Here is a 21842-nt window from a genome sequence, read left to right as displayed (position 1 = left end):
CAGGATCAAAAGTGGGAACAGTACCCAAGACGGTCCTTCCAACAGCCCTTTCGGGGGGGGGCGGGGGAGGGGTCAGGGAGCGGGTACAAGACGCTTCAACTCAGGGACATGTAGACTTTTTAATAACGGGGCATGTACCTGGGGGAGGGCGTGCAAGTTCGCCCACGAGTGCAACAAGTGTGGTTCCCAACATGCAGCAATCTCCTGCACCGGCGGCCAACATCCACCCCCCCACAACAGCGCAAGGAACAGAGGGTGTCCGGCAATAGGTTACTGGAAGGGCAGACTGGACAGACTGAGCAGGACAACGAGACAATTGGCAGATTCCCTTGGCAACACGGAGAGCAGGCAGGACACATCAGGGGCCTACCGTCCAGCGAAGATCAGGGCAAGGGTCAATCGGACAGCTACGATCCAACAACCAACGACGCATTCTCCCAGCAGGGAGGCGGGACGGAGCATTCCAAGGGTCCATCCCCCATAGTGCTGCAGAACATTCTACCTCTGCTCAGGGTGTATCCACTCGTAAAAGAGCGGGAGATATTGGTCGACGGATTTGTGGACGGCTTTAAGATCCCTTACAAAGGCCCCCTGGGTCCCAGGGACGCCCGGAATTTGAGGTCAGCTAGGGAATTACATCAGGTGGTCAGTGACAAGATCAGGAAGGAGGTTGACCTGGGGAGGGTGGCTGGGCCTTTTCCTTCTCCCCCGCTACAGAATTTCTTAGTTTCCCCGCTAGGCGTGGTCCCAAAAAAGCAGCAAGGGTCATACAGACTGATACACCACCTGTCGTATCCAGAGGGCAATTCAGTAAATCATTGGTTGGAGGAAGGGGCGTGTTCAGTCTCATATTGCTCGCTGGACATGGCCATTGATCTGATTAGGAGAACAGGCAAGGGAGCGTGGCTGGCCAAGGCAGACATCGAGTCAGCGTTCCGCCTCCTACCCGTTCACCCAGACAGTCAGCACTTGTTGGGTTTCAGGTGGGAGGGGGCATTCTTTTTCGATCGCTGCATGCCAATGGGTTGCGCGGTCTCATGTGCTTTCTTCGAGGCATTCAGCTCCTTCCTGCAGTGGGCCCTCACAACCGGGCATGGCATTTCACAAGTCACTCACTATTTGGACGACTTCCTGTTCTTCGGCAGGGACGGTTCTCAGGAATGCGCCGATGCCTTGCTGGCCTTTGAGGCCCTGTCTGAGCATTTGGCAGTTCCTTTGGCACCAGGGAAAACTGAAGGGCCCGCGCAGGTGCTCACATTCCTGGGCATAGAACTCGATACAGTTAAGGGTGAATCCAGACTTCCAGTAGAAAAAGTGTGTGAACTGCGAAGGGACATCAGTGCAATTATTGGAAAGGGCAGCGCAACGCTGGAAGTAGTGCAGAGCCTGTTGGGAAAATTGAACTTCGCTGCAAGGGTCATTCCGGCTGGCAAAGTGTTTTCCCGCAGGTTGGCGAAGGCCACGGCTAGTGTAAAGAAGAAGCATCACCTGGTACGTCTGGGACCGGGACTGAGATCAGACTTGTGCATGTGGGACGAATTTTTAAAGAATTTCAATGGTACAGTAATATGGAGGGCCCCCTGGGAAAGCAGCCAGGGCCTGTGTCTCTTTTCTGATGCCTCCGGTAGAGTAGGTTTCGGGGTGATCTTTAGAGAGAAGTGGTGTGCAATGAAGTGGCCGAATGCTTGGCGCAAGAAAGGTGTGACGGCAAATATCACGGTCCTGGAGCTGTTTCCCATTGTTGTGGCACTGCACCTATGGCCAGAAGGATTGGGCAACAGGAAGGTGGTGTTCTGGTCTGACAACCTAGCTGTGGTCCAGGCAATCAATGGTTCGACTGCTAACTGCCCGCTAGTTTTAAGTCTGCTGAGAGAACTGGTCAGGGCTGGGCTGCGTAACAACATTGAGTTCAGGGCTAGACATGTCGAAGGTGTCAAGAATGTGGCAGCTGACGCTCTCTCTCGCTTTCAGCTGTCACGATTCCGGGAGGCATGGCCGCAGGCAGGGGAGGAGATGACACCGTTCCCGGCAGCACTATGGCGACTACTTCGGTGGGGGAACGGCTGAAGAGGATGGGCCAACGTTCTCTGGCCCAGTCAACTAGGAGAAGATATGAGGCCCAACTGACAACTTTCCGAGCAGTGATACAGTCCTTGGGAGCAGCAACTTTGAGTTCAAGGGAACAAGTGGAGGGTTTTGTAGTTTGGGCTAGGGAGACGGGCAAGTCCCACTCTTGGGTGTCCAGCCACCTGGCAGCGCTCAAACACGAGACACGTTTAAATGGCGAGCAGGACACAACTGGGGAGTTCAGGATAAGGGCTGCACTGAAGGGGTGGGCCCGGGACGAAGTCAGGTCCCCAGACAAGAGAGCAGGGATAGAGTTCCCCGCCCTGCAGCGCATGGTAGACACGCTGCCGTCTGTCACAAATTCAGCTTTTGAGACGCAGCTTTTTGCAACAGCCTTCTGTTTGGCGTTCTTTGGTGCCTTTCGGGCCAGCGAGCTGGTGGTGAAATCCAAATTGGACAAGTCAGGGAGGGCGCTAGACATGATAGACGTTTGTGCCAGGGATTCATTAGTTCTGTGGCTGCGCAAGTCCAAAACGGATCAGGCTGGCAAAGGTGTGGCCATAACTTTGCATTCATTCGAGGACCCTAGATACTGCCCAGTCACCTTAGTTAGGGAATACCTGAAAATAAGGCCCTTGCTAGCGGGCACCTTCTTAATTCACGCTGATGGCACGCCACTAACACAATTCCAATTTGAGCGGGTGATGGCAAAGGTGTTGGTCAAAGCAGGCTTGTCGCAGGCAGAGGGAGGCCGAAAATTTTCAAGCCATTCGTTTAGAATAGGGGCAGCCACGGCTGCATATAGGGCTGGGATGGGCGAGGAAGGTGTCAAGAGAGTGGGGAGGTGGTCATCCTCTTGCTACCAGCGATATGTTCGCCCTTGAAGATGCCTGGAGCCTAGAAGGCCCAGGGCGGTAGGTCAACGGGGCCCTACGAAGCCAAAATTCAGCATGTACAGTTAAAGTTAAGTTTTGTTTTTGTGCAGTGTTCAGTTATAAAGAAAGGACTAATGCCAGCGGTGGTACAGTTTATGTTAAGTTTGCTTGTGTGCAGTGCTCAGTTATAAATAAAAGATTAATGCCAACGGTGTCTTTTCTTGCAGCTGACTGTTGCGTATGGGTGATGGGCCATTCGTATGTTACAAGGCTGGAACAGTGGGCGTCTTACAGGAAATGGGATGCAGCCTTAACAAGGACACAAATTTTATGGCTGGGTTTCCCGGGTATGAGATGGGGCCAGCTGAGGCGCAGGATTGACCAATGTTTAACAGCGCAGGGTGGGCCTCCCAACATCCTCATCATCCACCTGGGCGGGAATGATCTGGTCACGATGGGGAGGAGAGCGTTAGTAGATGCCATTCAGAGGGACACAACTGCCATAACGAACAAATTGGGTGCCACTGAGCTAATATGGTCGGAGATCATTCCCCGGAGGGCCTGGAAGGGAGCGCGATCAGCTGTTGCCCTAGAGCAAGGCAGGAAGAGGGTCAATAGGGCTATGCAAAAATTCATGGAAAGGAGAGGTCTGGGGTTCATCAGGCATGCGTTGATACAGGAAAGGACTGTGGGTTATTACGAAAAGGACGGGGTACACTTGTCTGGGCTGGGTATGGATGTCTTTCTCCTAGACTTAGAAGAGTGCCTAACAGCAGCAGGGTGCCAGTGATCTTGCTGACTGGGCGAGACACAGAAAGATACAAGTGATGAGAGCAGTAACGGGAAGTAGGAGGTGGTGGGGGGCTCTGTCATCGACGGGGGCCTCCTCCAGAGCTGTGGCGGAGTACAGGGCGATCTGGAAGCAGATGGACAGTAGGGGTACCTCTGCGGCAGAAGGACACAGTCAATACCTCTGCCGGGCACAGTAGGGGTGCCTGAGCCAAGAACCAGGAGCCGAGGGGGTTCCAGGAAACAGCGTCAGCGCCCCGTTAGTCCTTCGGGCGGTCGGGGGGCCTGAACCGATCGGGGGTGTGCCTCATCGCTCCGCCCTGACAGGGGGGGCGGGAGTGAACGTAAGAAAGTGATAATGGACTGCACCGTTAGAGCATCGACTCGCCGTGCAAGAATGGCTCATTAGGCATGCGGGTCAGCGAGGGGCTGCTGCATTGGATCGCCTGTAAGATGACCCACCTTATTTCCACTTGTTGTGCAAAATAAACCTGCACCACTGCTTTCCCACTAATTTGTCTCATGAGTTTCCTTGGTATGTAAGTGTTATGGGGCGCAGAGTGGAGTAAGCGCTGGGAGTGTGGGCACTATGCTGACAGCTGATCGTGGCACAGGCTTTCCTGTCCCTGACAAAAATGCCTGCAAACACACTGACTTCTCCAATATGAGCAATCTGTTGCCTTTGAAAATAAGCGCGGTCTCCAAAGGCTCCTTCTGGATCTATTTTCTGTCGGAGATGGCAGGACACGTTCTTGTAATCCTAGACATGGAAGCAACTATACTGCAGCTTTCAAACTACTGCAGTTAGAGGAAGGGAGTTTCGGAGCCACTTTAACCTGTTTCCGGCTCAGTGAAGTGGGAAATACAAGCAGAGATCTGCTAGCCAGTTTCTAGCGCCACTGCTGAAAAACCAGAACAACTTATTCTAATCAATGACATTTTATTGGGAAAGCCCACCATTGTGAATAAATATCTTCAGAATGGGCTAATTAAAATGGCTGTGCTCATTCGTTAAGCCCATCTGCCCCACTTGGGATTGGTGCATTTGTGTACTGTTGGAGATGGCCGTGGGTGGGAGTACAGCGATCCGTGCACATCCAGGCGTGTTTAAAACAATTTCCATCACATTCCAGTGACACCCTAATGTGTTTTTATGCTCTATTTTCTTTAAAAGTGTATACTTTTATTAACAAGATATTTGTGTTTAGCAAGAAAACATGTTTATCTGGAGGACCGATACACATGGGTTTCCATTACGATCGCTAGTTCCCAGGAGCTCAAAATGTTACCACTGCTACACCTCCTTTTGCTGTCTCTCAAAAGGATGTGGCCTCACGGCTAGAGCTGCCAACTTTGGAGCTGGAGAACCAGGTTTGAACCTTGGTGTCAGCTCACCACCCGGTGATTCTTGGCAAATCACTTAATCTCTGGTGCCTACCGTATGTGGATTTATTTGTTAATTCAAAACATTAATTTCAGTTTCTTGAAAAAATTATTTAACATAACCTTGGTAAATTTCTTTAGATTTTTTTAATTGGTTTTCTCAAGGATTTGTTGTTTTCCTTCAAACAAACTCTTTATTCCATTTTTTCAAATATTTTTGTGTATAAAAAGACAGCTAACAACAGCCAACACTTTGTGTTATTTCTATTGGAACTACTTCAGTGCTGTTAATCAAAATGATACAAAAGTTATAAAACTATTTTGGGAAAAAATATTACAACCAGCTTTGGTCATTTTGTTTGTGCATACAGTCATTGTTCAAAAACACAAACATGCCATAGATAATCGCATATAAACAACATATATCAGCACCATGATGGCACTGCATGTTTAGCCTCAAATTTACGTGACTTATTGACCATGGCTAATGTCTGCTTATTTGATACATAAATGTAGTGTTACAATTAATCAGTACATATGAACATGTATCTGGACATTTTTTATTTAACAACAAGGAGGACATGAATTGTTTACATATTGCAACCTATTGAACACATTAAATCACAATGAAAAAGGTCTGGCGTTTGTAAGAGTTTCAGCTATTGGCATTCTAAATAACAATGCCATTTATTTATGTGTTTTAACCCCTTGACCGCGGCGCAATTCCGTAGCGATGCTCGCGAATTAATGAGTGGATGGGGTTTAGACGGCCGGGGGCGTCCTCCACACACGCCCATCGTGACGCTTGACGGCTCTTGGCCGTCACGAGCACACAAGGGGTAACAAACCAGCAAGCAGTGTTTAAAAGCAGTGTTTAAACGCGCACTTTGTACTTATAGTTGTTGCTTATGAGAAGCAATGTTGGCAGTAACTGCGTCTCTTTTACTGCCAGCCTTGCTACTCGTAAGCAAAGACGATAAGTGCAAAGTGCGTGTTTGCGCACCGCTTGCAGGTTTTTAAAACACATAAAGAAAAGGCACTGGCATTTACAACGCAAATAGCTCAAACTCTCGCAAATGCAAGACCTATTGCATTGCAAATACTTGTTCATTTTACTCTCATTATTCAGAAATTAGTGAGTGCGTTGCCTGAAAAGTTAAGGCCATGACTACAGGGCCCAGAAGGGACCCGTTTCTATGCCCATTGCTTATATCCTTACAAAACATAAGCAGTATGGTTTTAAAAGACCACATTCGTGAACACACAGCCGCTGTACACATTTTGTTTTCCAATTTACCCTTCAAGAAGATATTTCGGTACCATCAGGAATAGTGCACTTTCCCACCCAGGGAAAGCAATGTTGTTCAAAGAAAGACGAGAAAACAAAAGTAGCGCTTTACTGGCAAACACTGTAAAGGGGCGCTAATGTTTTTAGGTGTGAATACATCAACCTGGTCACCTTGCAACCTCTCTGTTTTGCTTTAATTCGTTATTTTTCATATTTTGAATGTTTTATTTCTCTCCACCCCGAGGCTGCACTTAGAAATTGAAAAATGCCACAGGGGAGCAAATAAACAAAAGAAGGAAAGCGAAGGTAATACCTGTTTCTTGAAGTCTAGGTTTTCACTAAACTAAATGAGGAGGAGAGAGACCGAAAGAGAGCGAAGAGGGGGAACAAAGAGTGGGAGGGGGCAGCTGCCAGCCGCAGGAGAACTGGACACTGTCCTTGTCTTCTCCGGGTACGAAAGAAAAGACAGAGTCCTGTTCCTTCTCTTCCCGTTCCCAAAAGCCAAGCCTTACCTATCGGCCTTGTCGATTTCTGCTGTTCGGGAGGCATGTTTAAATAAAAAAGTTGGGGAAGGGACTATGAAAGTAAAGAAGTTGGGGCACGCTGTGCCCTCCCAATCCTGCCCTCTTCGATCATTGATGTATTTCGATTGTTTGCAACTGTTGGTACCTGAAATTAGTCAGACTGCGAATCTGTTAAAGCACTTGAGAACCGCAAACCTCCTTAGAACTGCTGGACCTGTTGAAAAGAAACCAGTTAGGGATAGTTCATAGGGGCATCCTGTAGCTCTCTCAGAACCCACCCTATTCTGTTTGGGGGAGGTATAGTCCAAGTGTTGTGTAATCGGTTTGAGAGGCTGCATATGGAAGGTGCCAGTGCATGTGCAGGGTTGCACTAGAGTGCTGGATTTAGTTTTGAAATGGGCGAAACAATCTATAATTTCTGAGTTTGACTCAAGTTGTATCCTAAGTGTACTTTGTCCAGTTATATGGACCAGCAACATCTTCTTTGTGAGTGAGGGAGACCTCCTCACAGCTCTTCAGGGTCTCGTAATTCACCCTTTAGCGTGGACTCAGAGAAACAACACTTATCTTCCAAAGGTTAGAACAGTTATGTGTGAGCATATGACATTAACTCCACTCGGTCAGCTTGTACCACTGGGTGTCCCGTATCAGTTAGGGATGAGGATCAAAGACTTGAATGTTGGATAGTGCCAGGGCTTTGTCACCTTGACAAAGCCTTAAAAGCTTCACTTAGAGCCTTCTCTCTGGAAAGTTCTTCATCTTCCTTTTATTGTGGCAGCCTTGTTGTCTCATCTCATCATGAGTGAGGCATGGCCTCAATGTGGTGTGCTTTAATCTGATTCAATGTTTTCAGATAATCTCTTACTAGTTTTCCCTGACCGGGTCTGCTACCTGAGGCATGGTGGACCCGGACAAATAAAAACTAACAATGCCCCCTAACACAGTAAGACAACTCCCTGCACTTCAGGTTCATAGTTATGTTTCACAAACTCCTACTTTGGTCAGCAGCCTTCACAATGTTGGTTGTACCACTGTCCACCTGAAAGAAACCTTTATGCCATTGACATCAATGTCAACCACCCATTCTGTAAGGTTAGCTTTATCTTAAGATTTAAGGCGTCTGCATTCCGAAAAGTCCCTCTTCATTATGAATTGCACGTACTCTGCCAATGGAGACCTCTCACATACTTAGTTGAAATGGCTGTCACTCTTTGTCTTGTCCATCCTATTATGACTTGTGAACTTTTTGTGACCTGCCTACATTGGGGAAGGTTTGGGTTTCCTTGATTCATTTCTGCTGGAATGATTGCCAGTGCTTTGTTGTCCTACCTTGACATGCCCCTGGCATTTTCTCTCGCCACCAATATGCAGTAACCTGTCTTCCACACTGGATGCTCTGCTTCGCTTGCTTCATTAATATGGACCAGGGTTCCAACTGCAGTTTTTTCATGATTATGATGGCCAACCGCTCTGGCTTATAATTTGGCAGTGCATGCTGCTCTGTTTTTGGCAAGGATATCTTTAGCTTGCAAGTGTTTACAGCAGTTTATTCTTGAAGGATTATAACTTGCAGCCAGCAGTTATCTGAGTTTACAACACTTCATCACAACTGACTCTTTTAACTCAATACTTGCTATGCATCTTCAGTATTATGATGGCCATGGTCTTGGCAGAGGTGCACATACGTCGAACAAAAAATGTACCAATAGTAATAACTTATTTTCTTTTTGGGCATAAATAAGGTCATAAGATTGCTCTTTTGACCTTCATAGGTATTTGTGTCATTAACTTTGAAGGTACTAGAGACACATCTCACTCTAGATCCCCACCCCCACCAGAGCATCTGTGTATGCTTCCAAGTCTTTGCTTCAACAGCACTTCAGGTCTACAGTTTCTGGATTCCTCAAGACTGAACAGCTTCAGAGTCTCAAATGTGAGTGAATCCGAGGATACTTATAGAGGCAGCAGCACTGCTGAGAAAACCAGATACTTCTATGAAGGGTTAAAGTATTTTATGATCCTCACCTGCTTTCGTCATAAGTGGTTGGTGCGTGGAGATATAGGCCCTATGCCCGTAAAGGACAGGAGATGGCTGCAGCACAGGTGAAGTAAAGTGTGACACCTCGGTGCCTGTGTATAATCAAATGAACACTACAAGAATTGTATACTAGTAACATTATTGATTATAACAGTTTTAGAAGATTAACAGTAGGTACAGACTTGGCAGTAACCAGCATGAGATGCACCTATGGAGGCCACCGGGTTCATGGCGGGTATTTCTCGTGATAGTCCAGCAGCATCCATCTGTCCTCACCCTCTGCTGGCTTCTACACTCCCCAGGTTCTTGTTTGTGCGTCTGTAAGCACAAGCCCTGCAAGCCTCTTCAGTGGACATTGTGACCGACAATAACAGTTTGGCAATGTTTCCCTTAAGTTAATTCCTTCTTTCATTTTTTCTCATCCAAGTTCTCATCAAGCAACTCCTGCTGCCCCAAAGAAAAGAGCACCTCGGTATGCCATGATATTATGTTATTTTTTGTTTGTGATCAGAATGCAGACCAAAGTCAAAACTATTAATTTAAGAGCGTTTGCCTGTTAGCAACTCACTCTTAGCAAGACTATTTACTGATGGGATGCTGCGGGTATCGATTTCCTATGGTGGTGTAGTGTGTTTAGCAGTTCATATAGTAAATTACGAGGCAAACTAATGTCACTTTTTATCGGTGTGAGAATTGAAATTCAAAGTCAGTAGGCAGCTTTGCAAAAGCCGGGGCATTACCAGCCAGTTTGATGCATCTGGTTTCTACTGTGCAATGACATATATGCTTTTTCTTCCTGAACATGATAACCCCTGAAAAGTGAGCTGCTTCTTTAGCTCGAGTTCATGATGTTCATTTATCTCTACAGCTGAAATAAACACCAAAAAGAAAAAAAGGATAAAGAAAAAGAAGAGTAAAATTCCTCTACCTCCAGAGATTGCTGAGCTTCCTCATTTAGCTAAATATTGGGCTCAACGATATCGTTTGTTTTCTCGCTTTGATGAGGGGATCAAGTTAGACACAGGTATGGATTTCTTGACGTGTGTATTTGTTTTCAGGTCTGCGTTTTAGAGTATTGTGTCTAGATGCATCTTTGTAATGTATTTCTGTCTAGTAGTTTACTTAGCTATATCTACAGATCTGTTTTCTTTCTACTTTTCGTTCTTTTCTCCTTTCCTCCTCCATACCTGTTGTTCTGTTTTCTATTCTACCTGGTTCTTTGTGCAACTGGAGAATGAAACATGAACCGAACTCTGCCTCAAACAATGCTAAATTCCTGCAGGGTACTTTTCTAGAAAAAAACACTGATGGAGGCTCCTTTTTAGGTCTCGCAGACCTTTGTTGCTGCGCGCACGCTGCTGCTTCTGCGAGACATATTGTGGGTGAGTATATTTCAGAAGGGAGCTTGAAGCCCTGCCCCTCATTTTCATTGGGTAGCGTCACCATTTATGGTAAACTGTGGCTTCCCATTGAAAATGAGGCTTTTGTGTTTCCGCCCTTTCTCTTTTTGGGACGGCCCATCCGGACTGGGTCTCGTGCTTCATGGCTGTCATGAAGCAATTTCTTAACTCAGAGGCGTGTTATGTAAACCACAGTTTACATAACGATGACATCCAGTCCTGATGCGCCTCCCAAAAGGAGAGAGGGCGCGCATGTTTATTTTTGCATCGTGCTTAGGCTTTCACTGCAATACAAATATAAACAGCGCTATGGTAATGCTTCCTTCTGAGGACAGTAAGACTAGTTAGGAAACAGTTCAGGGGAGTTATGAAGTGCAACTTGCCGGGTCCGCGAGACCGCTAGCGTGTATGCACACTGTTCAAAAGCTGTATTGTGTCAAAACCCTCGACAGTCACCTACGTTTATTGAAAGGCATTGAGCTTGTGCACCCAGTTAATAAAACTTTGCTCTGCAATATATAGAGAATGGCATGCACAAGGTCACTGACCGAGGACGAACACTGTGCACGCCGCTAAGGAAGCAGGGCTCAAATTGAACTCTCGTAAAAGTAGGTCACGATTCGCTGAGGGAAATAACGCGTGGCCCTGAACGATTATCCTCTCTTAACCATGGTCTGTGGTGTGACGCAGGAATGCCTAAAAGCAAGGTTGTAAAGGCTTCCAGGATTAGGTCACCGACTTCTTTAATATTTTCCATTTGTGAAACGTGCGATATGGGTCACTCAAGCACACATTTACCAGGAGGGTAGAGGGAAAAATTCAGCCAGGTCATGTCCTCGGCAACTAAATGTCAAACTGTGACAAAGGTTATGGTTCCGTCTATGAAACATTTGTCTATATGTTGCCGCTAGGTCCCGTGTATGGATAGCGTCTCGCATGAGTATTTACTCCTGACGTCACCAATCTGGAGCAAACAGCAGTGAGGCGTGAACCTATCATTCTGGGTGATGGAAATACATGGTCTCTCGCCATTGAAGGTATATTATACTGTGGCTCATTTTATAAGGGTCTCTTAGCTTCTTGAGGAAGAGACTCCAGCATGTACACAGTGAGGCGATGGAGGGAAGGATCGATCTCCAGACATAGACGGAGGAATCGTATCCCCATGACTTGGCATTAAGGCGGTGGCCTTAGGCTGGAAACAGACCCCACTCCGTGCAGTGACGGCACGTTAGCGTTTCCTACCTCTTTGACTGCACTGTTTTTTTACAATGTGACCGGCATCAGACTGTGTCCATACTACAGTGACCGCGCAAGGGAGCCAGCCTTTATTGAAGTGACGTCACACTGGGTGCTAGTAACCCACACTTGGAGCTAGTCTTACCCCGGCAATATTCTACAGGGAGCTTGCTTTTACTGCAACACGAGCACACTGGCTAACTCAAGGCCCATCACACTGGGAGCTAGCCCCTGCTACAGTCACTGTGCACAGGATGTTGTCCCTTACTGCAGGGACATCACACAGAGAGCTGCACTTACACTAGTCCATCACCCTGAGAGCCCCTGCTGTAGTCTCCGGACAGTGACAGCGGTCTTTACTTTAGTGATGCTATTACTGCAGTTACAGCGCACAGGATGCTGTCTCTTACTGCAGCTCACTGGGCGCGCTTACCGTTGCATTAGTGCCACACTGCGAGCGGCCTTCACTGCACTGTAATTACCCTTTGCTGCCCACACTGCAGGGAACTGATGTCCTCTCACGCCAGTGACACCGTACTTCAGAGTTTTGGTCACTGCGGAGAGAGACAAGACTGTGTTCTACGCTACTCCCACCCCAGCAAAACCCGGAGCATCACCTCTGTGACACCTCTGCTCCGAGGCTAGTCTCCAGCGAGCCCTCCCCTCACTGGCCCAGTGATCTCCTTCAGAGCACATCTCCCCCACCACCTCAGCAGCTCTCTGTCCCACTGCACTTTGCGTCTGCCGATCTCTGCGGATCTTGAGCACCCCCCAGCGTACATCTAAGGCTTTACACGTGACCCACTCCTGTGCATCCTTTTTCACAGTGCCTGCAGTGAAAACCACATCTAGTCTAAACAAGCATTTGCAATACAATAGGTCTCACATTTGCGTGAGTTTAAGCTATTGGCAATGTAAATGACAATGCCTTTTATTTATATTTTAAAAACCAACACGTAAATAAAAGGCATTGCCATTTACAAAGCCAGTAGCTCAAACTCTCACAACTGCGAGACCTATTGCTTTACAAATGCTTGTTTGGGTAGGTGGAAAGCATTCTAAGTGAAACCTATAATTCCACCAGCAGTTTGTTGATGGGGATTTAATGTAAACCCGCTCCAGGGGGTGCATAAGAATTCCTTGTACACGCCTTCCTGGTCAAAAAGGTGAGGGAAAGAAATTTCCCCCCTCACCTTGCCTAAGAGTGGGAGGTTGGGGGAAATTAAAAAACGAAACAAAAAAAAACAGAAGTAGCATGTGTGCACATTTTTTAAACCATTGTGAGCACGGTGCAGGCGCTAATAATAGCTGAACCACTTATTTATGGCCTACAACATTCTGCAGACCCTAGAGTTGCAGCTCAGCTGACATCCGCAAGTGTGTCCTTTTGCAATTAGGAATAGAGGGTGGCGTGTGTGCAAGCGGACCCACATCTTAGTGACCTCTATTCTGCTAAAGATCACAGAAGGATTCATAACGGTTAACCATGTAATATGGTTCAGTATTATCATTGAGTGGTTCAAGTGGTTTGTAAATGTCGCCAGGATCTGAGATGCCAATATGGGACCCTTGTAATGTTGAAGCTGTTTTCTTCTGCAGGCAGTCAACAATCAGCAGTTACTACCATAAGAAGGGTTAGATTATGTTTACCTTTCATGAATAAATTGTAGCTAAAATAGCGGACATTTTAGTGAAGGACAGTGGATTGATGCCATTCTGTGGCTGTAGCAATTAGCTCATAATTCTGGATGTATTGCATATGAACATATTTGACATTTCACCCCAAAATATTTCTGCGTAATATGGATTAAAGTAATACTTCCCGACAATGTGTGGCATAATTGTAATTTTTTGAATAATTTGTTCCTCAATGTCCATATTCTTTCCATATTGCTAGTAGCCATGACAATTGAAAAGCACTTCAGAGTGGTGTGAGGGCTGTCATTATGAGGATGAAATCCATGTTTCACAGGAAATTGTGAAATATTCCCATGTGTCACAGTTCCTGTGAAATATGGATTATTATATCTTTGCTTTTTATGCAATAAAAGCAGCCAAACAACTAACATATTTATTAATAAAACCCCAAAACTTCCCAGCCTTTTTCCTTTGGAAGATGTTTGATAATTTTGATAGCTCAGAAAGAGTCCAAAAGTTAATTTCCAGGACCAGCTCAACCTGTAACTTACAAGAATGGGCTCCAACTCTATGCTAAATCTCCTAATAAAAATCCAACACCAATTTATAAAAATAGGAAATATTTTTATCTTAAAAATTACACCAAGACAACAAAAATCAAATGTAGGGAACCGGAGCTATACATTTTTAAAGATTTAGCACGTAGAAACATAGCGCCTTATTGGGATATCTGGTCGCGATAGACTGGTACAAAGTTTCAGGCCAAACGCGGTGGAGCCCTGAGCGGCTACCACTCTCGGTAGGTCCCGGTCACAGTTTTTACCTTAGGACTTGGAAACTTTTCTGGAGCTTTTCTTCCCGGGGTCTCTCGACACTCTTAGCCAGTCCGGATTCGGTGAGGGATCGCTGGATAGCCTTGCGATGAGCTCCCGGTCAAACTTATGGAAGTCAGACCTCCGGAGAGTTCCAGCGGGGCAAACCCAGGATCCAGGCCGACATGTGGTTGAAGGCAGGCGGCTTGGCTTTTACAGTTGCTCCCGGTCACCTTTTCTTCTTTCAGACTTAGAAACTTTTACTGAGCTTTCTCTAGCGGGGTCCCTCGATGCTCTTCACCAGGCCGGATTCGGTGAGGGTTTGCCGGCCTTGAATTTCTTCTACTCCCGGTCAAACTCTGGAAGTTGGACCTGCAGAGCTGTTAGCGGGACAAACCTGGATGGCTTGGCCGGCTCGCTGTTGAAGGCAGACGGCTTGGCGGGCCAGGTTGAGTCGGTCCCTCTATGGAGCTTTTTTCAAAGTTGCTCCAAAGTTCACCAAACTTCTTGAACCTCTCCCTGAAGTTCCTCAAGGGGTCCCAAAGTGTCTCAAACTCACTCCAAGGGTCCGGAAGTTCCAAGATGGTCCTTGAAAGTTGAGGACTTCAGTTCCCACAATCCACTTGGACAAAACCCTTAGAAATCCACTGGTGTTCTCTAGGTTGAGGGTCATTGGTGGTGATGGTCCAGATGAGCTCTGTTAACCTGTAGCTTTCAGGGAGTCCACTCGTTAGTTCTTTTGTAGCAATGTAATCCACAGGGCTGTAGTTTCAGCTGGTGCAGTCTTCAGAGGGCAGTCCTTTGAACTTTGCACCCCAACTTCTCAGCATGGCAACGTCTTGCTTCCTTAAGTTTCAAGCAGCAGATCTTAGAGGCTCTGCCCCTCTCAGATACTTATTCCAAGTTCTATGTGTCAAGCAGGAGGTGACTGCTGACCAATGGGAGCAGAGCGCCTCCCCAAGAATATGACCACATCCTGTAGAGTGTGGCATTTTGTCCCAGAGTGCACCAAATCCACCAAATTCATAATGGCCAATTTTCCATCAGGGAGGTAAGAGCTGGCTAAACACACCACTTGGAGGGTTTACTTTCCGTAAACACTCTCCCTTGCATCTGTGCATTCCTTCCATAAGCCTAGCTCTGGCTGAGGTGAAAAGTTAAGAGTTGTAAATGACACTAAGGACTCCTCTTCTCTATGAAGACCATGGTTTACGACTCCTCCCCTGCTCTGGAATTCCATTGTAGAAGCACACTGCCCTCCCAGCAGAGCTGGTTAACCCCAGGGCCTCTTTATCACCTCTTCAAGGCAGCCTGGCTAATCCACTTAACTCTGATCAATCAGGACAGACCACTGGAAGGCTGAATCTGGACGTACAAACAAAAAAGTCTTAACTTCTTGTAGGTACACTTTAGGAGAAATTCAACCATATCATATTTTTGAGTTTATTGATACCATTCGGGGAAGACTTTGAATGGCACTTCTAGCCATCTCCTATCAAGAGTTAATAGTTAATAACTTCCTACCATGTTAACCTATGTAGTATGGGATTCGCAATGGGAAAAATAACTGGGGCCATTTTCCTGCACCAGGACTTACAAAAACATATTTTATAAGTACTTGGCTTATATCTACAGGACCCCCACCCCATGGGACAACTAGGGGAGACTTTAGGGGTCCTGAATCTGTAGAAATATTGCAGATCCTCCCTCCACAGGGCTCCTAGCTTCAAAGTCCAATTTGGGCAGCACTTTATCACAATGTCGGGAGTGAAATGTGAAATTTCACTTAACCCAGGGCATATAAAACTCATTTTATAAGGGGCTACCTTATAAATACCTGACCCCCCCCCCCCACCCCTGGGACACCTAGGGAGACCCTGAGGGTTCCTAATATGCCAAAACATTGTAGGTTATCCATTTTTAAGTGCCTGATCCCCAAAGACGAGTTTGAGCGCAATTTACTTTTTAAAAGCAATCCTGCCACCCAGGGCTACTTTTAAAACTGACCTCAGGCTGCAGCAGTGCACACATGCAATTGCAGAAAAGCTGCTGGCTTCCAAACTGCCATGCCCTATCGTTAGTTAGGGACTTCTATGTAGTGTTAATCCTCCTGCCCTAATATTTAATAGGGTCTGATAGGGTAGGTCATGCAAACCACAGGGGTACCCCAACCCTTAGTGTACGCTAGTGTATGTAGGTGTTTTCACTGTATTCTAAATGTCTCTTTCAGCATAGTACTGGTCCTGGGCGTGGTTAGGCAGAGCCCAGGGTCAGTCTGAGTCAGTCACCACCAGTACAATTCAGCAATAAGTTGGGGGGGGGGGGGGGGGGTTGCCCAGGGCACAGCATGACTTTGCAACAGGTACCTTTATAATATGTAGCTTAAAGGAATATATTTTATAAACTCGAAACTCAGAACATTCTGCAGCTATAACAAAATCGTAGCAAGTCACATTAAGGTCAAGCTATCAAATACATTTGTGCATAGTTCAGCAGTCTCTAAAGCCTCTGTTTGTTAAAGGAAAATCTAACAAGCCTACGAGTGAATACGGGGCCTTGTGCATTTTGCACATTTTAACTGCTTGCTGTTTACAGTGCATTTTCATCTTGATACCGAAGGCAAATTATAATTTTTTTTAATTCATTTTTTTTTATTGTGGTTTTTCAATAACAACATTTGGGGAAAAATGAAAAAACTAGGAACCAAAAAGAAAGGGCGGGATAGCAATAAGAAACCACACAGAGATATACAAAATGACTCATTTAATACAGATTACTCCGTATGCAGCATTAGGGGCCTTACAGCGCATGAGCCAGTGGTAACAGTATATCAGGTGCCTTGACACATTAGAAGGGTGCATAAAAAAGCAAGGTTATTATATCATTATATCATGCAGTGTAAGATTTGTACCCCACAGCTGGAAAGAGAAAATAAAAGTTATTCAAGTTCCATTAACATGTATACACAAGCTTGTCTGTCAGGTCAACCAACACACATTTTAACTCCGACCCAATGTTTAGAAACTTGCTTCTTAGCGAGTTGCAGGGTGATTGCGACGAATCGACGAACACCAGCAGTCAGTGGCTTTACATAGCCCAACAGAGCCATTATTGGGGAAGAGGATAGTTGCAGGTTGATCATTAGTGCGAGATGGCAGAAGACCTCCCCCCAGTATGCTAATATAAGTAGGCAGTCCCTCAATAAATGTGAAAAATCTAAATCTGCTTGTTTGGCTGCGCATCTGGGGTAGCCGTGAGGTTTAGTAGGATCCATCTTTGCCAGCAATTGTGGCGTGATGTATGCTATATGTATGTATTTAAAATGTAAGAGTTTATGGCAGTGATTGCAAGAGATCAGTTTGGTTTATTCACAGGATTAGGCCCACGTCTTAACCGGCAGGGGGAGCCCAAGGTCCTTTTCCCATGCTGCGCACGCACCTATCCCTACTGATGGTCGATGCGTCAGTGCTGAGTGATATAGTCGGGAGACCAAATAGGCGCTGCTGGCTGATGTAAGGATTAATGAGAGTGGGGAAAATCTGCTAGTTCCGCTGCAGAGGACAGGAGCGCGGTAGACATAGCAGCACACATTCTATGTGGGATACACCTGTTCATATGGGACCCATTATACCACCTTGCGAGACTCGCAACGGAGCATAGATGAGCATCATAAAATAGATCACCAGACTTCTGTGGCCCGCATTAGGGTAGGGTTCTTTTAGTTAATGTTTCCATAGTCGAGACACCCATGGATTACCCAGGAGCGTTAAGTGTGGGTAGTAGAGAAGATCAACATTCAAATAGCTGCGCAATTTTACCCATGCCCAATATATCATCTGGAGCATCTGTATTTCTGTAGGCAACCTAGCTAGGCCATGCGGTATGATGGCAGAGTGAGAGTGCGGGCGAGTCTGCGACCCCTCCGGCTTAAGAAATTGCAGCCTTGCGTCCGGGTGGTACTAAATAGAATAAATAAAAATCCGGTACACCAAAGCCGCCACATTGATAGGGTATTGTCAATGTCTGCCAACTGATACATTGCTGTTTACCAGCTCAGACAAGTCTAGTAAGCATGCCCTGGAGCGTATCAAAAATGTGGGAGGTAATATGAAAAGCTAGGGAGAACCACCATTTTAATGATGGCAATTCTTCAATCGAGAGACATGGGGAACTTGATCCATCAGTCAATCCATTGGATAACCAATGAATTGCAGGCCTGTAAATGAGTTGAATAACCTCCGCCGCATTGCGGTGCAAGAGAATGCCCAGGTACCGGGGGATCATCGCACCAGCGCAGAGAGAAATCTTTATAACTGTCCGGAGAACATACCAAATCGTACAATTTTGAAAGGAGACCGCCAGTAAACACAATGAAGTTGTGAGGAGAACATGTACAGCCTTATGTGCCGATATACTAAGCAAATACAGTAAAGAATCCAACACTTCACAGCGTGGGGGTGCACACCACCAATGTAGTAACAGCATGATATAGTGTTGGCATTGTAAATGGCAACGCATTTTATTTATGTGTTTAGAAACCCTGCAAGCGGTGCGTAAACACGCACTTTATATTTACAGCAATTGCTTACAAGTAACAAGGCTGGCAGCAAAAGAGGTGCAGTTACTGGCAGGCAATGACTATGCACCGCTTCCAGGTTTTTCAAAACACATACATAAAAGACATTCAGCTAGATTCATGAAAGGAAATTGCGCTCGCAATAGCTGCGAATTCGCAATTCCGCTCGCAATTTGAAGGGAAGGAATTCAAGAAACCCAAACAACCAAAATAGCGAATTCGCAATTTAAAAATAGCGAATTCGCTATTAAATTCGCAGAATCCTGGAGGATGGGCATTTGCGAATCGGAAATTGCGAGGCCCCATGGATTCTGCGAATTTAATAGCGAATTCGCAAATATGCCATTCATGAAAATACGCTAAAAGCGAAAAACATGAAATTCGCTATTTGCAACGCGCAATTTAAGAAGAACTCAAACCAGGTGGTAACCAGTACTGAAATTTTTTTTTCAAAAAACAGTTAGGTCACTCCCAACAGGTGCAGGGCTGATCAAACACATTTAAGGACATGCAGCTGGAGCCTGGTGATTCCCACAATGCCTGGACTTTACATGCTGGTGAACCCAGCAGAAGGACACAGGCGCCGCAACCAAATCTGCATGAACTATTTCTAGGGCACCCTCTCCCCACACCCATAACTCAACTCATGCATGACAACATTAATAATGACATGAGGCACTTTACGTTATTCAGAATTTTAGTTACTGTTACTGCACAATAAACATGGCATTCTGAAAAGTGTGAAAAGATTGACATATTGCGTCATATGTCCAGGTTAGTCTGTATGGCATGCTTGTTGCGTCAGCATGTGGCCTCATTGCAATGCACAACAGTTCAGTGGCGTCTCCGGGTAGTTGCCCCTGACCTCCTCTCAACGTCCTCCTCCAGATTCTGCTGTGCGGCAGCAGAGGGCCTGCTGCTGCGGCGGGGTGCTACAACCGGTGGTATTGACTGGCTGCTGTGGCTTGATGCCTCACTGTTATCGTCTGCCCCCCCGCCTGGCCATGGCCAGTGGTCTGCATGCCCTGCATGGCTGTTGCTATGTTCTCCAGGGCTGTTGCGACATCCTGGCAGCACTGCACCATTTGGCCCTGCATGGCCAGGGAGCGTCGCGAGAGCTGGGAGGTGGCGTTCCCAAAAACGTGATTTGACCGCGTGTACGCTGACAGGCGGGTCAATAGTTGGCGGTGTCTGCGGCGATTGACATTCCGCTGCCTGGACATTGCCTGAGTGTTGGCCTCCACAGCTGCTGTCATATGTGCCACATTACGTGCCGTCTTGTCCAGTTGGAGGTGGATGGCGGCTAGGTGTCGGGCCTGGGTCTGGTGCACACTCAGCATCCTGCGCTCAATAGAGAGCCCACCTGCTTGCACAATTCTGCCCCTGCCAGCGCGGGATGTGTTGGTGCGCGGCTCCCTGAGCAAACCGCTCGTCTGGCTCCTCACAGGCGCAGGGCGGCGGGTTTGTTGGCGACCTGCTGCTGGTGTTGCAGGCCCCACTGGTGGCTGTCTGATGCGTGGTGCTACAGCAGCGCCTGTTGTCACGGGGGTGACACGGGCCACAGGGGCGGGTGGTGGGATGACCGCTGTTGTGGCAGGTTGCCCTGATGGTCCGGGCTGTGGGGTATGATGTGTATCCCCCTCCGTGTCCTCCGTGTTCTCCTCTATCACCAGGGCCTCGCTGTCTGAGCTGGGGACATCAGCGCCACCTGTGATGTGAAGTGGACGTTGATTAGTGACATGTTCCGTACACAGTTAGGCTTGCTACATGCATGCAGTCTACCATTCCCTGTCTCGCTGCAGGATTGACTCTCACTGGACATGTCAGGCTCTATGGTAAAGGATGGTAATTGTGGGCAGACTACATGTCCCACAATGTAATAGCGCTATGGAGCTGTACTTTGGCTGCATGATTGGGGTTTGTTATGGGATGCACTGAAGTCATGGACGATGTTAGGGGACAGGGGGTTGCAGTCGCATGGCACTTACCTGGTGTGTCTTGGGTGGGTCGGGAGGAGTCAAGCTGGGTCACACCCACGCAGGCCTGTGGGTTGATGGTCTCCTCCACTTGGTCCTCCAGTGGGGTGTTCGGTGGGACAGTGGGCTCCCCTCCACCTGTCGCTAATTGCTCCCCCAGCCTCTCAGCAATCTTTTCTTTTGCCCGCCCTCTTAAGTCATACCAGCGCTTTTTCAGCTCGTCCACCGAGCGCTGGGTCACCCCCACGGCGTTCACTTTGGCGGAGATGCGCAGCCATATGCGCCGTTTGTCCGCCTCTGGTACCCTTCGGGAGTCACTGCCAAATAGGCGGTTGTGATCCTTGGAAACACCTTCAATTAGGTGTTCAAGCTCCTGCTCCGAAAACTTTATTTTGCGCTTTCTCCCACTGGTGGAAGGTCCTGATGCATCCTGTGCCATGCTTGCCACTGTGCTGTCTCCTGCTGTAGTCCTGTGGGAATGCTGGAGGGGAGCTCTGCAACTGCTGCCTGTACTTCAGCCTCTCACTGCTGAATGAGGGTGGGAGCTGCCTACTTCCTGGTTGTGATGTAATCACTGTGCTCAGGATGCGACTTCCCGTTTTTGCAATCTCGCAGTTAGCGAGATCGCTATTTGCGATATCGGTAATAGCGAATTCGCAATTTCAACAGGGGTATCGGCGGAATCTGCGTTTTTTTTACCGATTTCTGGCTTCTCGCAATCGGCGATTGCGACCGCTTGCGAATCGCATTTTTGAATCGGAAAACTTCATGAATGCCGTTCTGCGAATTCTAAATTGCGATTCGCATTTACTCGCAATTTGAAATTCGCAGAATTGTACATTGATGAATCTATGTGATTGTCATTTACAATGCCAAAAAAAAGTCTCGCAAATACGAGACCAATTGCATTGCAAATGCTCCAAGGTCCTTGTGCTGGCTTTCAAACATACACAAAATCCCTTAACATGGCCCTACAATGTAAAAAAACGTAATTCCTATTGTGAACTGCAAATGCAAACCACCCCTGGCATCCTGCAGGTGATGAAGGTTCTTTACTACGTTAACTGCTTCTTCATACAGCAGCATAGTTTGCTATCACTAAAGTCTATATTTTGTGTGCATAATTTCTGAGCAAGTGTCTAAAATATCTGCAGGAATAGGGCCAAATTAGACCAATAAAACAAATGTATCATCCCAGTTCATTCGTGGTCTCAAGAAAAGAGCAGGACAGACAAAT

At 46.9% G+C, this 21842-nt stretch overlaps 1 protein-coding gene across 1 annotated transcript in view; it reads left to right on the top strand.

The window, feature by feature from the left end:
* The window catches only part of TGS1 (trimethylguanosine synthase 1), a 345615-nt gene that overhangs the window by 125880 nt on the left and 197893 nt on the right, over nucleotides 1–21842 (top strand). Inside the window, exon 9 of the mRNA XM_078687296.1 lies at nucleotides 9833–9988. Within this exon, the coding sequence (XP_078543422.1) occupies nucleotides 9833–9988 (156 nt within the window). The remainder of the gene's footprint in view (nucleotides 1–9832; nucleotides 9989–21842) is intronic.

Source organism: Lissotriton helveticus, chromosome 4_1 (assembly GCF_964261635.1).
Source record: "Lissotriton helveticus chromosome 4_1, aLisHel1.1, whole genome shotgun sequence".
NCBI lineage: Eukaryota > Metazoa > Chordata > Amphibia > Caudata > Salamandridae > Lissotriton > Lissotriton helveticus.
Note: the sequence above shows the minus strand (reverse complement) of the source record. Positions and strands in the feature narration are given on the sequence as shown.